This window comes from Biomphalaria glabrata, chromosome 11, assembly GCF_947242115.1.
Source record: "Biomphalaria glabrata chromosome 11, xgBioGlab47.1, whole genome shotgun sequence".
NCBI lineage: Eukaryota > Metazoa > Mollusca > Gastropoda > Planorbidae > Biomphalaria > Biomphalaria glabrata.
The window spans coordinates 33,580,447-33,598,765 of NC_074721.1; the positions used below are offsets into that span (position 1 = coordinate 33,580,447).

Genomic DNA, 18,319 nt, shown 5'->3' on the forward strand with positions numbered 1-18,319 from the left:
TCACCTAAAAACTCAGTAAAAAGCCGAATAAATAAATAGAAACAGTTGTACATTTTGAGCACCGACTAATTAGCTGGACCATGGCTGGACTGCAATAGAAGCTTACTGGAAAGACTACTTGCAATATTCAAGAATTCTAAGAAATAAATAGAACGAGATATTGTGCGCCGTAGTAGCGCTCCCACAGCCACCATCAGCTTTATAATGGAGGGTTTGATGTTTCAAAAATTAGTTTACTTGTTGTTGTTTGTTTGGTTTTTTTTTTATTATTATTAATTTTTAATCATAATAGGTCGAAGTGAAAAGTACAGTGAAAGAAGAATTCTTTCTATGATTTCATAATTGCAGTGGAAATACAAAGTACAATGTGTACTATTTGTACAAGTACCTGTTTTCTTTCATTCTCTTTGTCTTGGATTTGTTTCGAGTGTTTCTCTTGCATTCTCAACCTCTCCTCTTCCATATCTCTTCTCTCTCTTTTTATTCTTTCTACATCTTCCTCTCTGGGAAAAGAAATGTTATTGTGTGCACATTTTTATCAAACCAATTCTTTTAAGATTGTGTACAAAAACATGATTTAGAAAATACATTTTAAAGATTTTTTGACCAACAAAAATTGAGAACTCGAAAAGAGATTAACAAGAGGAGTACTTCTTATGTCTTATATATATATATATAGTACAGCGACATATACGCATGTGCAATAAATAATTACGTCCTACGCATTTCATATGTCTATCTAGTCATGCAAATTTATCAATGACTTAAACTCTGCTAAGTCTTTGGTTTTCCTGGCTGATTCAGGCAACCCATTCCATTCTCTAATAGCACTAGGGAAAAAGGAGAACTTGTACAATTTGTTCTATCGCAAGTTCCACTTTGGGGAGGTGACAATGCATCAGTGTTTTGTATTAATTGTGTCTACCATTTCCTCGGCATTTTCAAGGCGCTCTCTAATCCAATCTCTTTTTTGGGATTTGAGACGTCTAGGGGAAATAAAGCTTGTTGTCCTTTGTGTAGAACTGCTCCCTTTCGGTTTTGAGTCTCCGTTATGACCTTAGACCAAGGTCGGACTGGCTATATGGGCATTCGGGCTAATGCCCGGTGGGCCGGTATCCAAATGGGCCGGTAGGATAAGGGCTGCATGGATGCCACCATGGTACTTATTAAATTGTTAAAGGCCCAATAGTATTCGGTATAAGAGGGGCCCTCTGAGGGAAGTAGTTCACAAATCTCTTACAGACTCTGCTAATTCCTACTAATTTAATCTAATACTAATTTTTTTTCCGAAATAATGTAACAGCCTACATCCGTAGACAGAGCTACTAGTAGGCTTCATCCTTTTAAAGGCCTACACACTTTGCGATTAAAAAGCAACATAGGGCTTATATTCCTTATAAGAATATAGTGTTCACTGTATGCATGAGTACCGGTATCGATACATTATCAAACTTTACATAACGATACTGAGGACAGGTAGACCTAGAATTGGATCTCCATCATATACTATATAATTTATGGGCCGGATGGTATAGTAATGCCTGGACCGATTTTGACATCCAGTCCGCCCTTGCTTTAGACCCCCAGCAAACACAACTAAAGTTTCAAGCTTCCTTCAAATCTTGCTATCCATGGGGCAGATGAGTTCATGGCTGGAGGTCAACGAGAATGTCGTGTAGCCAGCACAAAGACCAACCGTCTTATTTTCCTCATCTAATGTCAAATGAGTTTGTACAGTTACATTCAACACTCTGGCTGCCAAAAAGAAGGAACTGCTCGGTACTGTAAAGAGACGAAAGCTGAGCTAGTTTGGTCCTAGTGTAAGACACGACTCACTGTCTAAAGTCATTCTTCAAGGTACAGTGGAGGGAGCACGAAGAAAGGGTCGACCAAAGAAAAACTGACTGGACGATGTAAAAGAATGGACTGGCCTCTCTCTTGATATCCTACTAAGAACAGCTGCTGACCAGGAAGAATGGGGGGATTCGGTAACGACAACTCACAGCACCCCTACGATAAAAGTTAAGGGACAGATGAATGAATATCAAGTACCTATTAGAATTGGGTGGACTCAATTCAAGTTAAATCTACAATTTAAAAAACATTGTCAGCTAAGCGGCTTAAACAATTCAATCAAACATTCTACATGAAGGGACAAATCTTTCGTGACGCCCTAGATTTTGATCGGCCCAGGTGGTAACTCTTGTTTTCCTCTACGTTTTCTTTATTCACAGAGGGACAGACGTTACCAGGGGCCTAAAATGACCCGCAGGCCGTAGTATGGTTATCACTGACCTATTAAGCATTATTTCCTTATTAGCAACATTTACATTGTACATACTGAGCCAACAGAAGATAAGTGTGATTGTTTAGGAGCGGTGTGAGTGACGTTGTCTTGACGTCAAATGAACATCTTGACGCACTATTTGGTGCAAGTCTTAGGTTCAAGTGAGTCTCTACAAGCGTCGTGCAGTGGCTCCCACAAACCTGCCTAACTAATACTCACCGCCTGTTGCTATAAATATCTTCCAACTTTCTGAGGGCCAATGGCTCACGACTGGAGGGCGTTTCTTTGACATCATTTTGGGCTGTGAAAATAAGGCAGCGACTATGTAGCATAGCGTGACTATGTACAAGATAGTGACTATGCACAAGAAATAAATAAAAATAAATGTCATTTAGTCATGAAATAAATGATAAAATATGGCCATATATAAATAATTAATTTAGCATCAAACTACAATACCAAAAGAATGTCGATTAATATGTACGAACCGACTGCTAAATGTTTCCACCACATCTGACATTAAAAAATTATTAAAAGTTATATATGCAAGTAAAATTATCTACCATCCTATAAGCCTTACGCTACAATTAAATGGAACAGAATATATAATTCAACTTATGGCTTTTGTGAGTGAGATATGAAGTCCGTCGGGACTGTTTTCACTAACAGGAGAAAGAACTATGACGAGTAACTGACGCCTATACCAGTAAGCTTGTAAAAATGTTTGTAAAATGTTTTACATGTTTCGGATGTTCCTTCAGAGTTGAAGATAGTTTACTTCCTAGTCCAAACCTCCCGCAGGACGACGGGGGATGGTAGTGGGCAGGATTTGAACCCTCGACCATCGATAAATCCGAACGACAGTCCAGCGCGCAAACCGCACGACCAGGCAGCTAGCTTGGGCAGGAGAAAGGACTTTGAAGAGTAACTGGCGCCTATACCAGTAAGCTTCGGGCAGAAGAAGAAAAACTCTGAATTCAAACGTCAGTTGTCTTGCACCTTAACCCAAACATGGGAGAGGCTTCGAAAGTCAACCCTTAGGAAAAAATCAGGAGACGGCGACCCTTAGGCTGTTTGCAGCACATGGTGCTACACCCTAGAAGAGGCTGTGACGCCGCTGATACCAAACCTGCCGTTCGTTTGCATGTATCAGCTGCGTGGCGAGTGAGGCACTGCTGTGTGGGCGACATCGTTCCGACCATAGCTAATGCCCAGGCTTTCATCGCGACTTATGGTGGCAACAGGTATAAGAATTAATATAACCCCCAAACGTATATCCAACACTAGTGGTCGAAGCTGTCTGACAGACCACATGGTAACGACTTGGTATAGATGAACAACAAAGAAACATGTTAAGCCCCTGCTAATGACGAATTCACTGGCGGATCCAGGGGGGGGGGGGCGATAGGGGCGATCGCCCCCCCCCCCACTCGGCAGACCCCCCCCCCTTCGGGAAGGGGGGGGGCGGACGAATTTTAGTATAGAATTCACACAATTTGTATACAAATTTATTACTTATGTTAATAATATATACTAATTATTTATATTTCAACCTATTTTTTTATTATTTCGCCCCCTCCTCTAGTATGTTGACCGATTTGGTGGGGTCGGGAGGGGGCAATGGTATCAATCCCGCCCCCCATACACTTTCGAGTGGGGGGGGGAGGTCCAATTTATTTGTAGAAATCACAGCTTGCTAACAGAATCAATTAAATATCTATATGATTAAAACTTGTTATTGATATTTTAACCGATCTTTATATTATGTCGTTCCCTGTTTACCGTTTGGGGGGGGGGGGGGCGAATACCTCTACTGCCCTTCCCACCTAAACCATTTGAGTGGGGGGGGGCGGTCCCACTTTTATGGAGAAATCATAGTTTGTTAACAAAATTAGTTGAATTAATCTATACATTTTATATTATGTCGCTTCCTTTCTGGTATCTTGGTCGATTCGGTGGGGTTGGGGGGAGGGCGATTGCATGTACTGCCCTTCCCACTCTAGCCCTCTGAATGGGGGGGGGGCGGTCCTATTTTTATGGAGAATCATAGTTTGTGAACAAAATTAGTTGAATATCTATATAATATAAACTAATTATAGATATGTGAACCCATTGTATATTATGTGGTACCATACTCTAATCTCAAATTTTATCATTAGTAAATTTCAATGAAAAAGGGTTGTACCAGGTGGGAGGGGCGATACATGCAATCGTATTTCCCCCATCGGACAAATCAATACTTTTTCTTTTAGTATTATAGTTTAGAAATTACAAAATGTAAAAAAATCTGCCACTAATATAATTTATATATACGATAAATTAAATTTTTATATCAAGTCGCCTTACTTTTTTTTTTTTTTATTCTTTAATGCCAAATGCAATCTTTAGCAGAAATTTTTAAAGGAGCGAGGATTAATCGTTTTCATTCTACCGCCCCTCTCATTTCCAGAGTTTATGTAATTTCACATGAATTTATCATAATTATTTTAAGAAAGACTTTGCATTGGAAAGGTTAGAATTCAAACGAAATTTTTCAGTATAAGAATCATGATTGAGATGAGTTCTAAACCGAAAAAAGATACATTTATAGTCGCCTTTTCCCAACCTTTACTCAATCGGATATTTTTCTAGTTAAATAAATCTGGGACTATAACTCACAACTTATACTACAATGTTATTGAATATTATTTATCGAATAATTTTTTTTCGGCGGCGATCCTCAAAGCCAAAATCTAAATATGTATGGTATCTTATCTTTTCAAGGAACAAATCGGTTTTATTTGCAATGTATTAAAAGCCTATAAATTCATATTAGAATATCTTTCAAGCAGGCCTACAATATTATTCAAAAGGTCCTTTTTTTAAATAGTATGAATAATGAGCTTAAGGTCAGGAGAATGCGTTTCTGCAGTGAAGAATGCAAGACAACGCTTTTGGCGTCGGGGCTTCGCCCCGAACTTTATTGATGAATGATGAGCTGTAGATGTCAGGAGAATGCGTTTCTGCAGTGAAGAATGCAAGAAAACGCTTTTGTCGTCGGGGCTTCGCCCCGAACTTCATTGATGAATGATGAGCTGTAGATGTCAGGAGAATGCGTTTCTGCAGTGAAGAATGCAAGAAAACGCTTTTGGCGTCGGGGCTTCGCCCCGAACTCCATTGATTAATAATAATCTTTAGATGTCAGGAGAATGCGTTTCTGCAGTGAAGAATGCAAGAAAACGCTTTTGTCGTCGGGGCTTCGCCCCGAACTCCATTGATGAATAATAAGCTTTAGATGTCAGGAGAATGTATTTCTGCAGTGTAGAATACAAGAAAACGCTTTTGGCGTCGGGGCTTCGCCCCGAACTTTATTGATGAATGATGAGCTGTAGATGTCAGGAGAATGCGTTTCTGCAGTGAAGAATGCAAGAAAACGCTTTTGGCGTCGGGGCTTCGCCCCGAACTTTATTGATGAATGATGAGCTGTAGATGTCAGGAGAATGCGTTTCTGCAGTGAAGAATGCAAGAAAACGCTTTTGTCGTCGGGACTTTGCCCCAAACCCCATTAGGGAACCTTATAGCGTTGCCCCACTTTTTCGCCGAAGGTTGAGAAATGCTGCTTTTTAAAATTCTCATATATATATATATATATATAAATATTTATGTGTGTGTGTGTGTGTATGTGTGTGTGTGTGTTCTGTACACACGTTTATGCATAGGGTTAGGGTTTACTGGGCGTTAGGGTTAGGGTTTTGAAAAAAATCGCCCCCCCCCCCACTCCAAAGTTCTGGATCCGCTAGTGATGACGATACAATATATATGGCGGCTGAAGTGAGCTAATAGTGGTGAACCAGTCTGCATGTGAGCCTGTTTACCTGTATGGACTAATATGGTGAAATGGGGGGGGGGGGTATCATTGAAACAAGTTGCCTAAAGAAACTACTTCGAAAGGTAAAGAAAAACAGAAACTGGTGTATGAAGTATCTTTCATGCAAATAGCATTCTCAGTGCACTACGACCTAATCTCTTTACTGAACCTGGAGGTGACGTGAGTATCTGGTCCTATGTTTCCGTGCTACCTTTAGACCTTATCTTATCTTATCTTAACTTATCAAATATAGACGTTACTTCAAAAAAGAAGATGGTTACGTCATACGAGTCAGGCATCTAGTCATGCATGTTAACCAATGACTTAAATTCTGTCAAGTCACTGGTTTTCCTGGCTAGCTCAGGCAACCCATTCCATGCTCTAATAGTACTAGGAAAGAATGAGTATTTGTACAAATTTGTCCTAGCATATGGGACTGAAATGTGATTGTATCTTTGTGTCTTTCAGAGTATTTTATTAGATTTTTTAAATTTTATTAGAATTTGTGGTTCAGTGTTTTATGAATAATTGCTAGTTTACTTTTGAGTCTTCTCTCTTGAAGGATTTCTAAAATTAGTGATTTTATTAAATGTGTTACTCTAGTTAAAGGTGAATATTCTTTTGTTATGAATCTCACTGCTCTATATTGTGTCTGTTCCAGTTTCTTAATGTTTTCTTGAGCTGAGGGGTCCCAAACAGAGGATGCATATTCTATTATTGGCCTAACCAAGGTTAAATAACATTTTAGTTTTATGTTCTTATTAAGTTATAGAAATTTCTTTTAATAAACCCTAATGCTTTGTTTTGATTTTTTTATATAGTTTCATCAATGTGGGGATTCCATGACAGTTTTCATTTATTATAACACCTAGGTATTTTGCGTTTTTAGTCTGTGATACTGGTTTACATGAATAAGATAAGTGCAATTTAATTGTTTTAGGTGTTTTTTTTTTGTTGTTACTCTTAATAACTGTCATTTTTCTGGGTGGAAAGACATGCTCCAATTTGATTCCCATTTCTGTAATTCATCTAATTCTCTTTGTAAAATTTCTGTATCGTGTGTTGTTTTTATTGTTCTATATATTATGCAATCGTCTGCAAATAATCTGACTTTTGTTCCTGAACTAATGCAATTCGGTAAATCATTTATGTAAATTGAAAATAGTAGTGGATCTAAGACTGTTCCTTGAGTTACACCTGAGTTTACTGTTATTGGTGTTGATTTAGAGCCATTTATTATTACAGTTTGTTCTCTCCCTATCAGAAAATCCTTAACACTTTCTCTTTGTAATTATTTACCACATTCTGGTGGAATCAACGTTGGCGTCGTCTGTTAGGAGAGAAAGAGTTAATCCACTGATGCAAATTATGGTGGTTAACTTTGTCAGAGGCTTTTGGAAAAATCTAATAACATAGCATCTATTTGTTCATTATTATTTAAACCTTTTGAAAAACCATCAGTCTCTGCTAAGACTAAAGCTTAAGGTAGAGAGATATAACTAACCCTAACATTATCTACACAATTGACCTTTCGCAAGTATACATAAATCTATATAAACGAGAGAATTTTGTACAAGTTTTTTTTTCAAGACAACATATTTGTTTATGTCACTTTCGCCGAAACAATAATTTGAAAATTATGCAAATTTAAAGCTATAAAAGTAAAACCTAAAATAGGTATATGTGTTTAAGAATCACAACACACACACATCGTAATTTAAAACGTATGTATATATATATATATATATATATATATATATATATATATATATATATATATATATATATATATATATATATATATATATATATATATATATATATAATATATATATATATATATATATATATATATATATATATATATATATATATATATATATATATAATATATATATATAATTTTCTTCATGGCTCAAGAGTTAGGACTCCACGTAAAGGAAAGATCACTCTTTTATTTCTACAAGTCGGACTAGAGTTACCCCACGAAAAAAAAGAGGGGGGAGAACAAGTAGTATTCACCCGTCACTAAATAGCAGGGCCGAACGTAACAGTAGTGACCAAAAAAAGATCACTCTTTTTTTTTTCTATCCCATGTAACTTTAGAGACGAAAAAAAAAAAAGATGGGCGGGGGAGAGGTAAAACAAGTAATCTACTCTGTATTCACCCATCACTAAATAGCAGGGCCGGACTTAACCTTTGTGGGGCCCTATGCAAAACGGATTTCGCGGGGATAAGTTTGGGTAGGGATACGCATAATAAGTAAAAATTAAGAGTTTGCATTAGAAAATACATTCGTCTTTGCATTTTATTCATCCTTTACTACGTACAGAATTACTTTACGAGTCTTGCGTGTAGCGAAGTCATACATTATATCATAAAAATTATATTTCCTACATAGATCACGCTCAATAGCAAGAATTACCAAATGTTTCAATCTATCTTTGAGAATTGTTGACCTCAAGTAATTTTTCATTAGTTTGAGACGCGAGAAGCTTCTTTTACCAGATTACACAATTACGGCTAATGCATAGTGCCGTTTTTTTTTATCGCGCGTAGGATTGGCGTTTTCCATATTGAGTGACATCCCAAAATGACATCTTTTGTCTATATATTTCCGTATATTTTAAGGACTTTTCGTATATTTTGCAATTTCGGGATATTTCCAGGAGATCCTGGTAAATCGACAGGAGGGCGCAGGAAATCTGTTTTAAGTTATAAAATGGTTTAATCTAATAATTTATACACCTTGAATTAGCGCGGGTCCTATAAAAGTGCGGAGCCCACTGCGGTCGCATAGGTTGCAGTGGCCTAAGGCCGGCCCTGCAAAATAACGGCGTATGTTACGCCGCCGGTCGACTAGTTATTTATAATAATATAGATCATACAGCGTATGACTGTATGGAACGTTAACCCTAAAAATCAAAAAAGGTCAAGGCTGACTAAATGAACTCAACATTATTCTTCTACCCAGCAGATCTACTTGCCAAGGGGAATAAATCTCAAGCAGACGTGACCACACGAAAGGTTTAGTATCGTTGGGAAAAGAAAAAAGGTGTATTCATTTATTATAGGCAATATCCTATTTTTTTTTTATTAGTTAATCAATGCTATCGACGACTATAAAGGTTTTCTTTCGAGAGAGAACTCGGAAAAAAGATTGCGCTCTAATCTGATTAAAACTCTTAAAGAAGTAATCTCTAATGAACAATGTACAATGTAGGCCTATTGATTTTTTGACAGTCCGAAATGAAGGACCCTAACGCAATCCACAATCATATGGAAAGGCATTAGGCAGTCAGGCATGAGTCTGAATATTCAACCTAACTATATTAGGAAATATAGATCTGGTCGCTTTCTAAATAGATTGGTCAGCCTAACATAAGTTGAGACATTGCATACACACACAAACAAACACACCCCAACGCTATAATTTGAAATGTAATTAAACTTCTAAAGTTAGTTGACTATAAATTCTTAGATAAAAACTTAGAACACTTTAATAACAGCATGCAACTTGTGTAAGTTTATCGATGTTATAGTTTAGTTTGAGGCTTCTACAGACACGAAAGATACATATGCACTGACATCACGACATCACTCTAGTTGGCAGTCAAACAGAAGCGTAAGGGTTAACACGTATTTCAATATCCCTAACCCCATTTTCTTGAGTGACAGAGAGCAGACGTGGGCAGGATTAGCTCATTGATCAAGGGAAAGAAGTCGTAATTGACAGAAGTGGTATTAATTAAATTAGTCCCCTTGAAGACCATGTTAGATGATATTGGACCATGATAAACCATGTTAGACGATATTGGACCATGTCAAACCATTTTAGACTCTGTTGGACCATGTTAAACAATTTTAGACTATATTGCACCATGTTAAACCATGTTAGACGCTATTGAACCATGTTAAACCATTTTAAACTATATTGGACCATGTAAACCCATTTTAGACGATTGTCACGGGTCGAGTCTGTGACCTATTTCGACCAGTTTCTAGAAGCAAGTTCAAACCAGTGCAAGTGTCCAGCGTAAACAAGTTAATTTTAGGTATCCAATCAAAGAAAGGGGTTAAGGAAAAAAATAGCACACGTAAGCTTCTAGAAGGTCAAAGTTATTAAAATAATAAGGGGAGAAGTTTCCATGATTCTGGAATGTACGATTAAGAAAGGTATAAATTGAGGGAAAGTCAGTTAGACGTGGTCCTCGCTCAGTCCCCGATTAGTAATAAGTTTTATGATATTAGCGGGTCCATTAAGTAAAGTTTTAGTAGTTGAAGTTGAAGTTATACTAAGTGAAGTTTTATGTATCTTTAAGTTTTATTTATGAAGTATCAAGTTGTTATTGAATTATGAAGTTAATTTGATGTGAAAGTTGAAGAAGTTATTAAAGAAGTTTGAAGAAAATACAGAGAGATGTTTCTTTCTTCATTTCATTGAATTGTCAAGTTTGATAATATAATCCCTGGCAAGTGTGATCATCACAACGATATTGAACCATGTTAGACCGTGTTAGACGATATAGGACCATGTTAAACCATGTTAGACGATGTTGGACCATTTAAAACCATGTTAGACAATATTAACCATGTTGAACGATGTTAGACAATATTGGACCATTTAAAACCATGTTAGACGATATTGGACCATTTAAAACCATGTTTTGTATGAGAGAAAAATCTTCAAATGGTATTTCGCTTAATTAGCAGCAACACTCGATTCAACAAAAAATAATTATCAATGTTAAGTCTCTAAAAGAAAGACCTTTTATAGATCAGATTGCACTAAATGAACATCTTAAGTAGATATGTGTGACTCTAGTAGACCTTTTATCTCTTTAGTTTGATACAGTCTAATCACAACTTTGACATTCTACATTACAGCAATAGCATGCCTATACTATTAAACCCAATTTTTTTAGAAACATAAATCATCCAAGCAAAATAGTTGGTCCTAGTATATAGCAAACAGGAAGGTAACACTAAAATGCTATTTGAACTTAGACCAATAATAGACTATGCTTCCTCTGTAGGGCCCCTCAATTCAAGAAAACATGAAGTAACTAGAAGAAATACAAAATAGAGCAGTGAGATTTATAACAAACGAATATTCCAATTTGATTAGAGTAACACCATTACTAAAATCACTAAACTTAGAGACACTTCATTACAGAAGAATAAAAAGTAAAGTAGCTATAATACATAAAACACTAAACCATAATACTCCGAAAGACACAAAGATAGAGGCACATTTCGAATTCCTTATGCTAAGACCAATTTATACAAGTGCTCCTTACCTAGTGCAATTAGAGAATGGAATGCGTTACCTGATTCAGACAGGAAAACCAACGACTTGGCAGAGTTTAAGTCACTGATTAACATGCATGAAAAAACTGACACATGAAATTCGATGGACGTAATTATCTTTTTTTTAAAGTTACGTCTTAAATTGATAAGATAAGAAGATGCCTAGCGTATGAATAGGACTAGTGTAACATTCAAGACAAGCTCTTCATTGGCTTCAAACATATTCCCAAACATTTAATTCCCAAGAAAATAGCATCATCTGAGTGAGCCTAATATTTAGATGTTTCAAAACATTATTGTTTGTATCAAATTTGCGGGTAATTTTCGTATGCACTCAATTTTAATAATGCTTAAATGAACATATAATTTGATATGTTTCACTCTGATTCATCGAAAACATTCTTATCATTATATAATAAATAATATTTTTGATGCATAATTCAAGAAAGAAAAAGGTCCACACTGGAGATCACGTGACTACTTACGTGGACTGTACAGCGAAGGTTTACCGAAACGTTTGAACAGGTTTTCCTCGTTCTTCCTCCTGTCTCCAGGAGCTGCTGCCAGAAGCGGCTGCCTAGGGGACACCATGTACTGCGACGTGTACCCCTTCAGTCTAAAATCTTTAGTGACGCTCTTGCCACCAAACATGTCGGCGATGGACATGCCGTAGGTTAGAGAGACTGACGTCACAATGTAGAAGTCATCAAAAGAATGGCGCACCAGTCACTCTGGTGTTGAGACGAGATGCTCTCAAATTTAACTCTTAAGCTACTGATAAGAATGTATTAACTATCAAACGCTGAAGATGTTGAACGTTCACAGCTAAAACCCAATGATAAAAGAGTTAAGTTGTACAGACTGAAATGAAAGATTCAAAGCACAAATGTCCCATTAACCCTTGACTTCTATTGTATTTACATCCCTTGTCAGTTGTTTTTCTTTTGTTCTTTGCCAGTTATTCTTATAATAGAAACAAAAGCGAAGACGGAGAATATTTTTATGTAGATCTAAAAGTTCTATCAATATTTATTGTTATAAAAACAAACAAAAGATGCAACGATATAAAGATTTAGATTTAAAGATTTACACTAAACTGCATAAGATTCACGTGACTATCAATTATTATTAACTGATTTAAAAATCCTAATATAATTAATATAGGTTTACATCATTTTTATTAGATACGATTCTTTTGGTAACAAAGGAGTTAAAATCAGAAATTGTGTACCTTTTTTAACTTTTTATCTTTGTTTGTAACCTTCTTTAGTTTTATTGATTGTCTTAAGGAACAAATAGATGGTAAACAAAATCAATTTTTCTTTCAGACGAAGACCAATTCAATGGTAAACAAAGCTATTCGCAGGTAGTTATCCAATTTTTAATTTATACGAAACAAATCTATACTTGAAAAAACAAATACTATGTAGTCTATCTGTGTAGCATTTTATCAAAAAGGTTACCACCATTAAACCAACAAATATGTTGTCAAGAAGTAAAATACTTTCGTTACATGGCTATTAACTCTTTCTGTTCTAATTGATTTGACCCCATTAAATTCAATTAATTTTTGATTTTATAAACGTCAATTAGTGTTTTATAAAAAGTTAACGTCTTCTGATTACAAACAAAAATGTTATTGAAGTTTAATCATCACAGGGTAGAATGTACACATGTGAAAAATAAACAGTTGAGTCGAAACGTGGAAAATAATTACGGAGATAAAACAGTTCAAATGCAATTTTGTAGCATAACGCTAAAACAAAAGCAACGAAAGTCGAATTTAAATTGAACACAATGTGATGTTCTACTGTTCCAACGCGATCTATACAGGAAGAGTTTCGACCAACTTAAACTATAAGAACACATGACTGCGTGCAGTAAGCCTATAACAGTTTTAGATCTCACAGGCACATCTCTAACACCAAGAAGAAATACACTTGCTGGTCAAATGCTCCTTTCTGTCCACACCTAAGTGATTTAATCATTAAGTTTATAACGAGCAACATCCAGAACTGTGTGTGTATATCTCCCTGAATTGTTGTCCAGTTGTAGCTGAAGCCAGTGTGTCCCAGAGTGTTGATAAAATGCTACTCCTCGTGCGTTAACTGAGTTCGCGTGTGAGACTTGGCCAAGCAGAAGTTCTTAGCCAGACATTCACTGTATTGTTCCCGCCACAATAATAAACAAATGGAGAATGCGCTCCTGGTCCCCAGGGACAAGCTGATCGACTGAAGGTGTCAATAGTTGATCGATACTCTTGGAAGGACTGCGTTTGTAATAGACCCTAGTTACCATCTGATAGCTACTTTGTCAAAAGGTCAGTTCAAAAGGTCATCATACATTAAGTATTGATATTTCCGCAAGTCTGCTTCGAACAATAGGCCTATAAGTTTCCTTGTGTTTTGTTGTTGGTGACCGGTCATTTCATCCCCGGTCACTTCATCCCAAATTAAATATTTTTCTTTTTCATTGTTTAATTGTGCTGTTAAGGCTTTGCCTGTAAGTCCTCTATTCATCTAATATATAAATATGACTATGTAGAATGCTTTTTGATATTTTTTGACATGTTACTACCCGGGCATGCTACCCTGCCTCATAGTGGCGCGCGGGTGGAAACGATCGTAGGAGGAAACGATTAGGCTAAAGGGTAGCAAAACAAGACTCCCGTGGGGGTGCCTAAGGGGGTGCGAGAGCATCCTCATTGCACTGTGCGGAGTTGTAAAAAAGCTCCCACAACCTTGTCACAATCCAGGCGCCGTTCCTCAAAGGGCCGTTACACGAATGGCGTGTCCTGCACGGTTAGCCTGGTATAGAAAAGGAAAATGTCAGGGGTCCTCTGTGCATGCGGTCTATGGCAGTGAGTCTGACACCCCGCCAGACAGAACAGTGTACACTGTTCCCATTCAGGCCGGTGAAAGGGAACTCTTGTTCACTTTTGCTGGCAAAGTGAATAACAAACATTGTTCAGCAATATGAATCGATGGATTGTCTTCTGTACTTACAATCGATAGCTTATCTATATTACTGATGTAGATGAACACAAAAACACTTTTTTACATTACCTCTTTATTTTTACATGCTAAATTTTTAGAGTTTTTAATGGCATTTAATTTTAATTTTATTCTTATCTAATGTGTTACACTTTTTGTCATTTAAATAAAAAATAAATATTGCTTATTTCACGATTTTTACAATTACTATTTGTTGGATAAAATGATCAGATGATGAAAAATAACATGGGATGCAATGACCAGGGTATGAAATGACCAGTGCATGAAATGAACGGGGGATGAAATGACCGAGGATGAAATGACACGTGATGAAATGACCAGGAGATGAAATGACCGGGGGATAAAATGACCGGGGATGAAATGACCGGGGGATGAAATGACCAGGGAATGAAATGACCAGGGGATGAATTGACCGGGATAAAATGACTGGGGATGAAGTGACCGGGGATGAAATGACCGGGAACCTTTGTTGTTGTTGTTTTAATTAGTAATGACCTTTGCTATTTCATTAAAACCTTTATCTGAGGGTTTCTTTGTACTTTCTGGTCTGTTAAGGCGCATTCTCTTTACTCGTGTTGATTAGGACTAGATGAATTGATTGAGAAAAGTGGTAAGCAAAAGAGTGAAGAAACTTTTTGTCCTTACGAACTCTGTGGCAGATGTAGATAGAGGTCCCCTTTCTTTACTTAACTAGTCTCATTTGCTCGTTAGAGATGGGTAGCCTGGGGGGGGGGGGGAGGGGAGGTCCTAAAAATCCCGAACTTAAAAAACCCAGTGGATTTGAACCCAAGACCTTTAGGTTAGAAAGCTTATCGCTTTACCACTCAGCCAGCAAGCCTACTAAATTACAGTGGTGGCCAACATGTTCAGGGCAGGGGACTTTATACATTCTCTAAAGCAGATGTAACAAGCATCACGACCCTACATATATACAGCTCCTTCTGTCTCGGAAGACGATGGATGCGCCCAGATGAGTCACTGGCTTTAATTTCGTCATGAAACGGGTCAGAATCTGGAGTGACTGATCAAGCCAATTCTGGTCTGATTCAAGGTTTTGTTTTTGTTTTTTTTAATAAGCACAAACTTCCCTTCCTTTGTGCTTGCAATTGCAAAACAAGAAAGATAATCCAAATAGCATATAATTAAATAAAACAAAACTTCTATTAAGTGTAAGTGTGTCATTTGTAATAGATATAGACCAACAATAATAAATATGTGCGATTAGAAATATTTTTGCCAACTGTTTTTGTTTAGCGCAATTTTATGCTTTTTGCTTTCTGAATGCGCTATGATTCTATCGTTTGTATAACTGCAAAATTTCAACTTGATTCGAGATTGGGTGAGGGAAAAATAACGTGTACAAACTTTTTACCAGACAGACAGACAGAGTAAGATGATATAAGCCTTGTAAAAAAAAAGGCTCACCTTTCCCCCACCCACCTCTGAACAGCCATACTCAAGCGTTAGGTAGGCAAACTCGATATTTACATATATAGGAGTTGAGGTCTGGGGGTGTCAAAAAAAAATACGAAAAACAAATACAATGATTTATCAGAGCGTGTATTTTATTTTTCTTTTCAACTACTTTGTCCTAACCTGTACAAAATACAAACTTACAAACTTGCTGGTTCAAGTACAATGTCAAGTTCAAGGCGCTACTCGTTCCGGGTCATCTGTCATGCTCAAAGAGCAAGTACAATTTAGCCTCGTTACAAATTCGTTGTAAAGCTACATATCTATAGGTCTGTGATATAAACTTATTTTGACTTTCAATGACGTAAGTGTTCCTTTATTTTACTCTATCCCGTGAATCCTTGTAACGGTTAGAGTCTATGTAGAAACACTGAATACTCTCATTTATTTTTTTTTTCTCAGGTGAACCTGAGAAGATAGTGATAAATATCTCTTGGGGGTCGTCAAGCTGCAGCTATAGGTCAATCCGGCCCTGCTAGTCTGGCTAAGCAAATATATTTTTTTCGTGATTTCATCACCTTCAACAATCCCTTAGTCTGTTGGACTGTTGGGGCACCACATAAGATTAGTCGACCGTCTTAGTCCCATTACTCCATTCCTCTCTCTCTTTTGCCTTGGATAAAACCTCAATATTGCGATTGAAAAAATCTTTTTTTATTTTACAATACCACTATTCACGTCACTTCTTCGTGGAGGTTGGGAGGACAGCTGATCTAAAAAATCCAACGTTTTTCCTATAAATTTAACAGTTGATATCACTGAGAAAAGAATTACTAGCTCGTAGGTTACATGGTAAAACTCTAGTTTGACCGTTATAATTTTTCAAAGTAAAATAAATAAATGTTAATTTGGCTAGTGACTAAATCTAGGTTTAGATCTTATATTGGTTTTGAAAGGACTATCGCGTTCCTTAAAGGACTATCGCGTTCAGGAATTTCCGAATGTAAGACTATATTGATTCAAGAGTTTAATAAATTAATGTCCATGAAAATTTTGCGCATTGTCCTCTAAGCCTAGATCTAAAGGCTTATCAATGGACTATTAAAAGGCGTACTAGATCTAGACATTCACTTAACCCGGAGTCTTTCTCGGGGAGAAGGGAGGAAAGGGGAGGGGTAAAAAAAAAGTTTTTAAATCTAGCATGCATTAATTTTTAAGAGGAAAACAATCGCTCTTTAAGTTGAATAAAGGAGCTATTGTCTTTTTTTGTAAATAGCATTTTTAATGTTTTTCTTGTGTTTTTTTTTTCCTGTGTTTTATTCATTTCTAAGTTTGTTGTCTTTATGGTATAGGACAGGGGTGGGCAACCTTTTCCTATCGAGAGCCGCATTACAAGATTTTGGGGAAAGAGGGGGGGGGGCGCACACACACACTCACTCACACACACAGAACAGCCTGTCTGTCGTGTTATTTTAGACGTAAAAAAAAACAGTCGAGCTGGCTGACTTATAATCTGTCATACTGACAAAGCTCAACTTAGATTACTACTTAGATTACAACTTAGATTACAAGCCTTCAATCTTGAGTTTGTGTATAGATAATAATAGTAGATAAAAAGAAGAAAATCTTCTTGACATGACAAATTTAAGTACGGATATTTTGACCAAACCGGCAGTATAAAGAATTTATGATTGGCTAATTTGAAAGGAAATTCATCCTGAGGATATCTTCTCAATCCTATAGATTGTAATTATTGTTTAAAAATGTAAGAGAACCCACCAATTTCTTAACTTGTGACATGGGCGATACATGCTTAGTTCTTTATTAGTTCATTAATAATAAACATGTCAATAAATTATACAAAATTAACGTAGGGTAAGGTTGACTAAAAGCGCCCTCTAAGCTTCTATGGCCTGTTAAAGCTAGGTTATTGAATTTTGCTATATTTGCAGCTTAGATTTATTTGCCAAGTAGTGCAATATGTCTACTTTACAAATAAGTTTTAAATATGATTTTGTGTCAAGACATTTAAATATTATTGCATAAAATTTAAGAAGTTGAAAAAGGGACTTTTTACTCCACACCTGGGGCAAAAAAGCCCCTCCATGAGGCTTCTTACCCCAAGAGCAAAATTATGGAAAATAACGTTTTTTTGACCTCATTGATGCTTTTTATGTTACTCTGTGTATAATTATACGTGTAATTTTGTTTTAAAAAAAGTTTTAGGCCACAAATTATGCCAACTTACATATTTTTTCACCTCATAGATGCGTATGTTTTTGTGTATAAATTCAAAGATGTAATTTTGTTTTAAAATAAATTTAGTCTGTAGACAAGATTTATAAAAGTTAATTGATCAAAAAAGTATGCCAAAGCGAAATTAATGAAAATTAAGAACCTTGAATGTATTTATGTATGTAATTATATATATATATGAATTTTGTTTT

General features: G+C 36.4%; 1 protein-coding gene across 2 annotated transcripts in view; it reads right to left on the reverse strand.

Annotated features, from left to right (window-relative positions):
* The window catches only part of LOC106069649 (uncharacterized), a 44,938-nt gene that overhangs the window by 20,435 nt on the left and 6,184 nt on the right, over positions 1-18,319 (reverse strand). The window contains exons 1-3 of one of the 2 annotated variants that reach the window (XM_056004718.1): positions 11,931-12,498; positions 2,507-2,588; positions 389-503 (exon numbers count right to left, since the gene is read on the reverse strand). In XM_056004718.1, the coding sequence (XP_055860693.1) occupies positions 389-503; positions 2,507-2,588; positions 11,931-12,111 (378 nt within the window). In that variant the 5' untranslated portion in view covers positions 12,112-12,498. Of the gene's footprint in view, positions 1-388; positions 504-2,506; positions 2,589-11,930; positions 12,499-18,319 lie in introns of those variants that run through there. The other variant, XM_056004719.1, reaches the window with a different exon arrangement.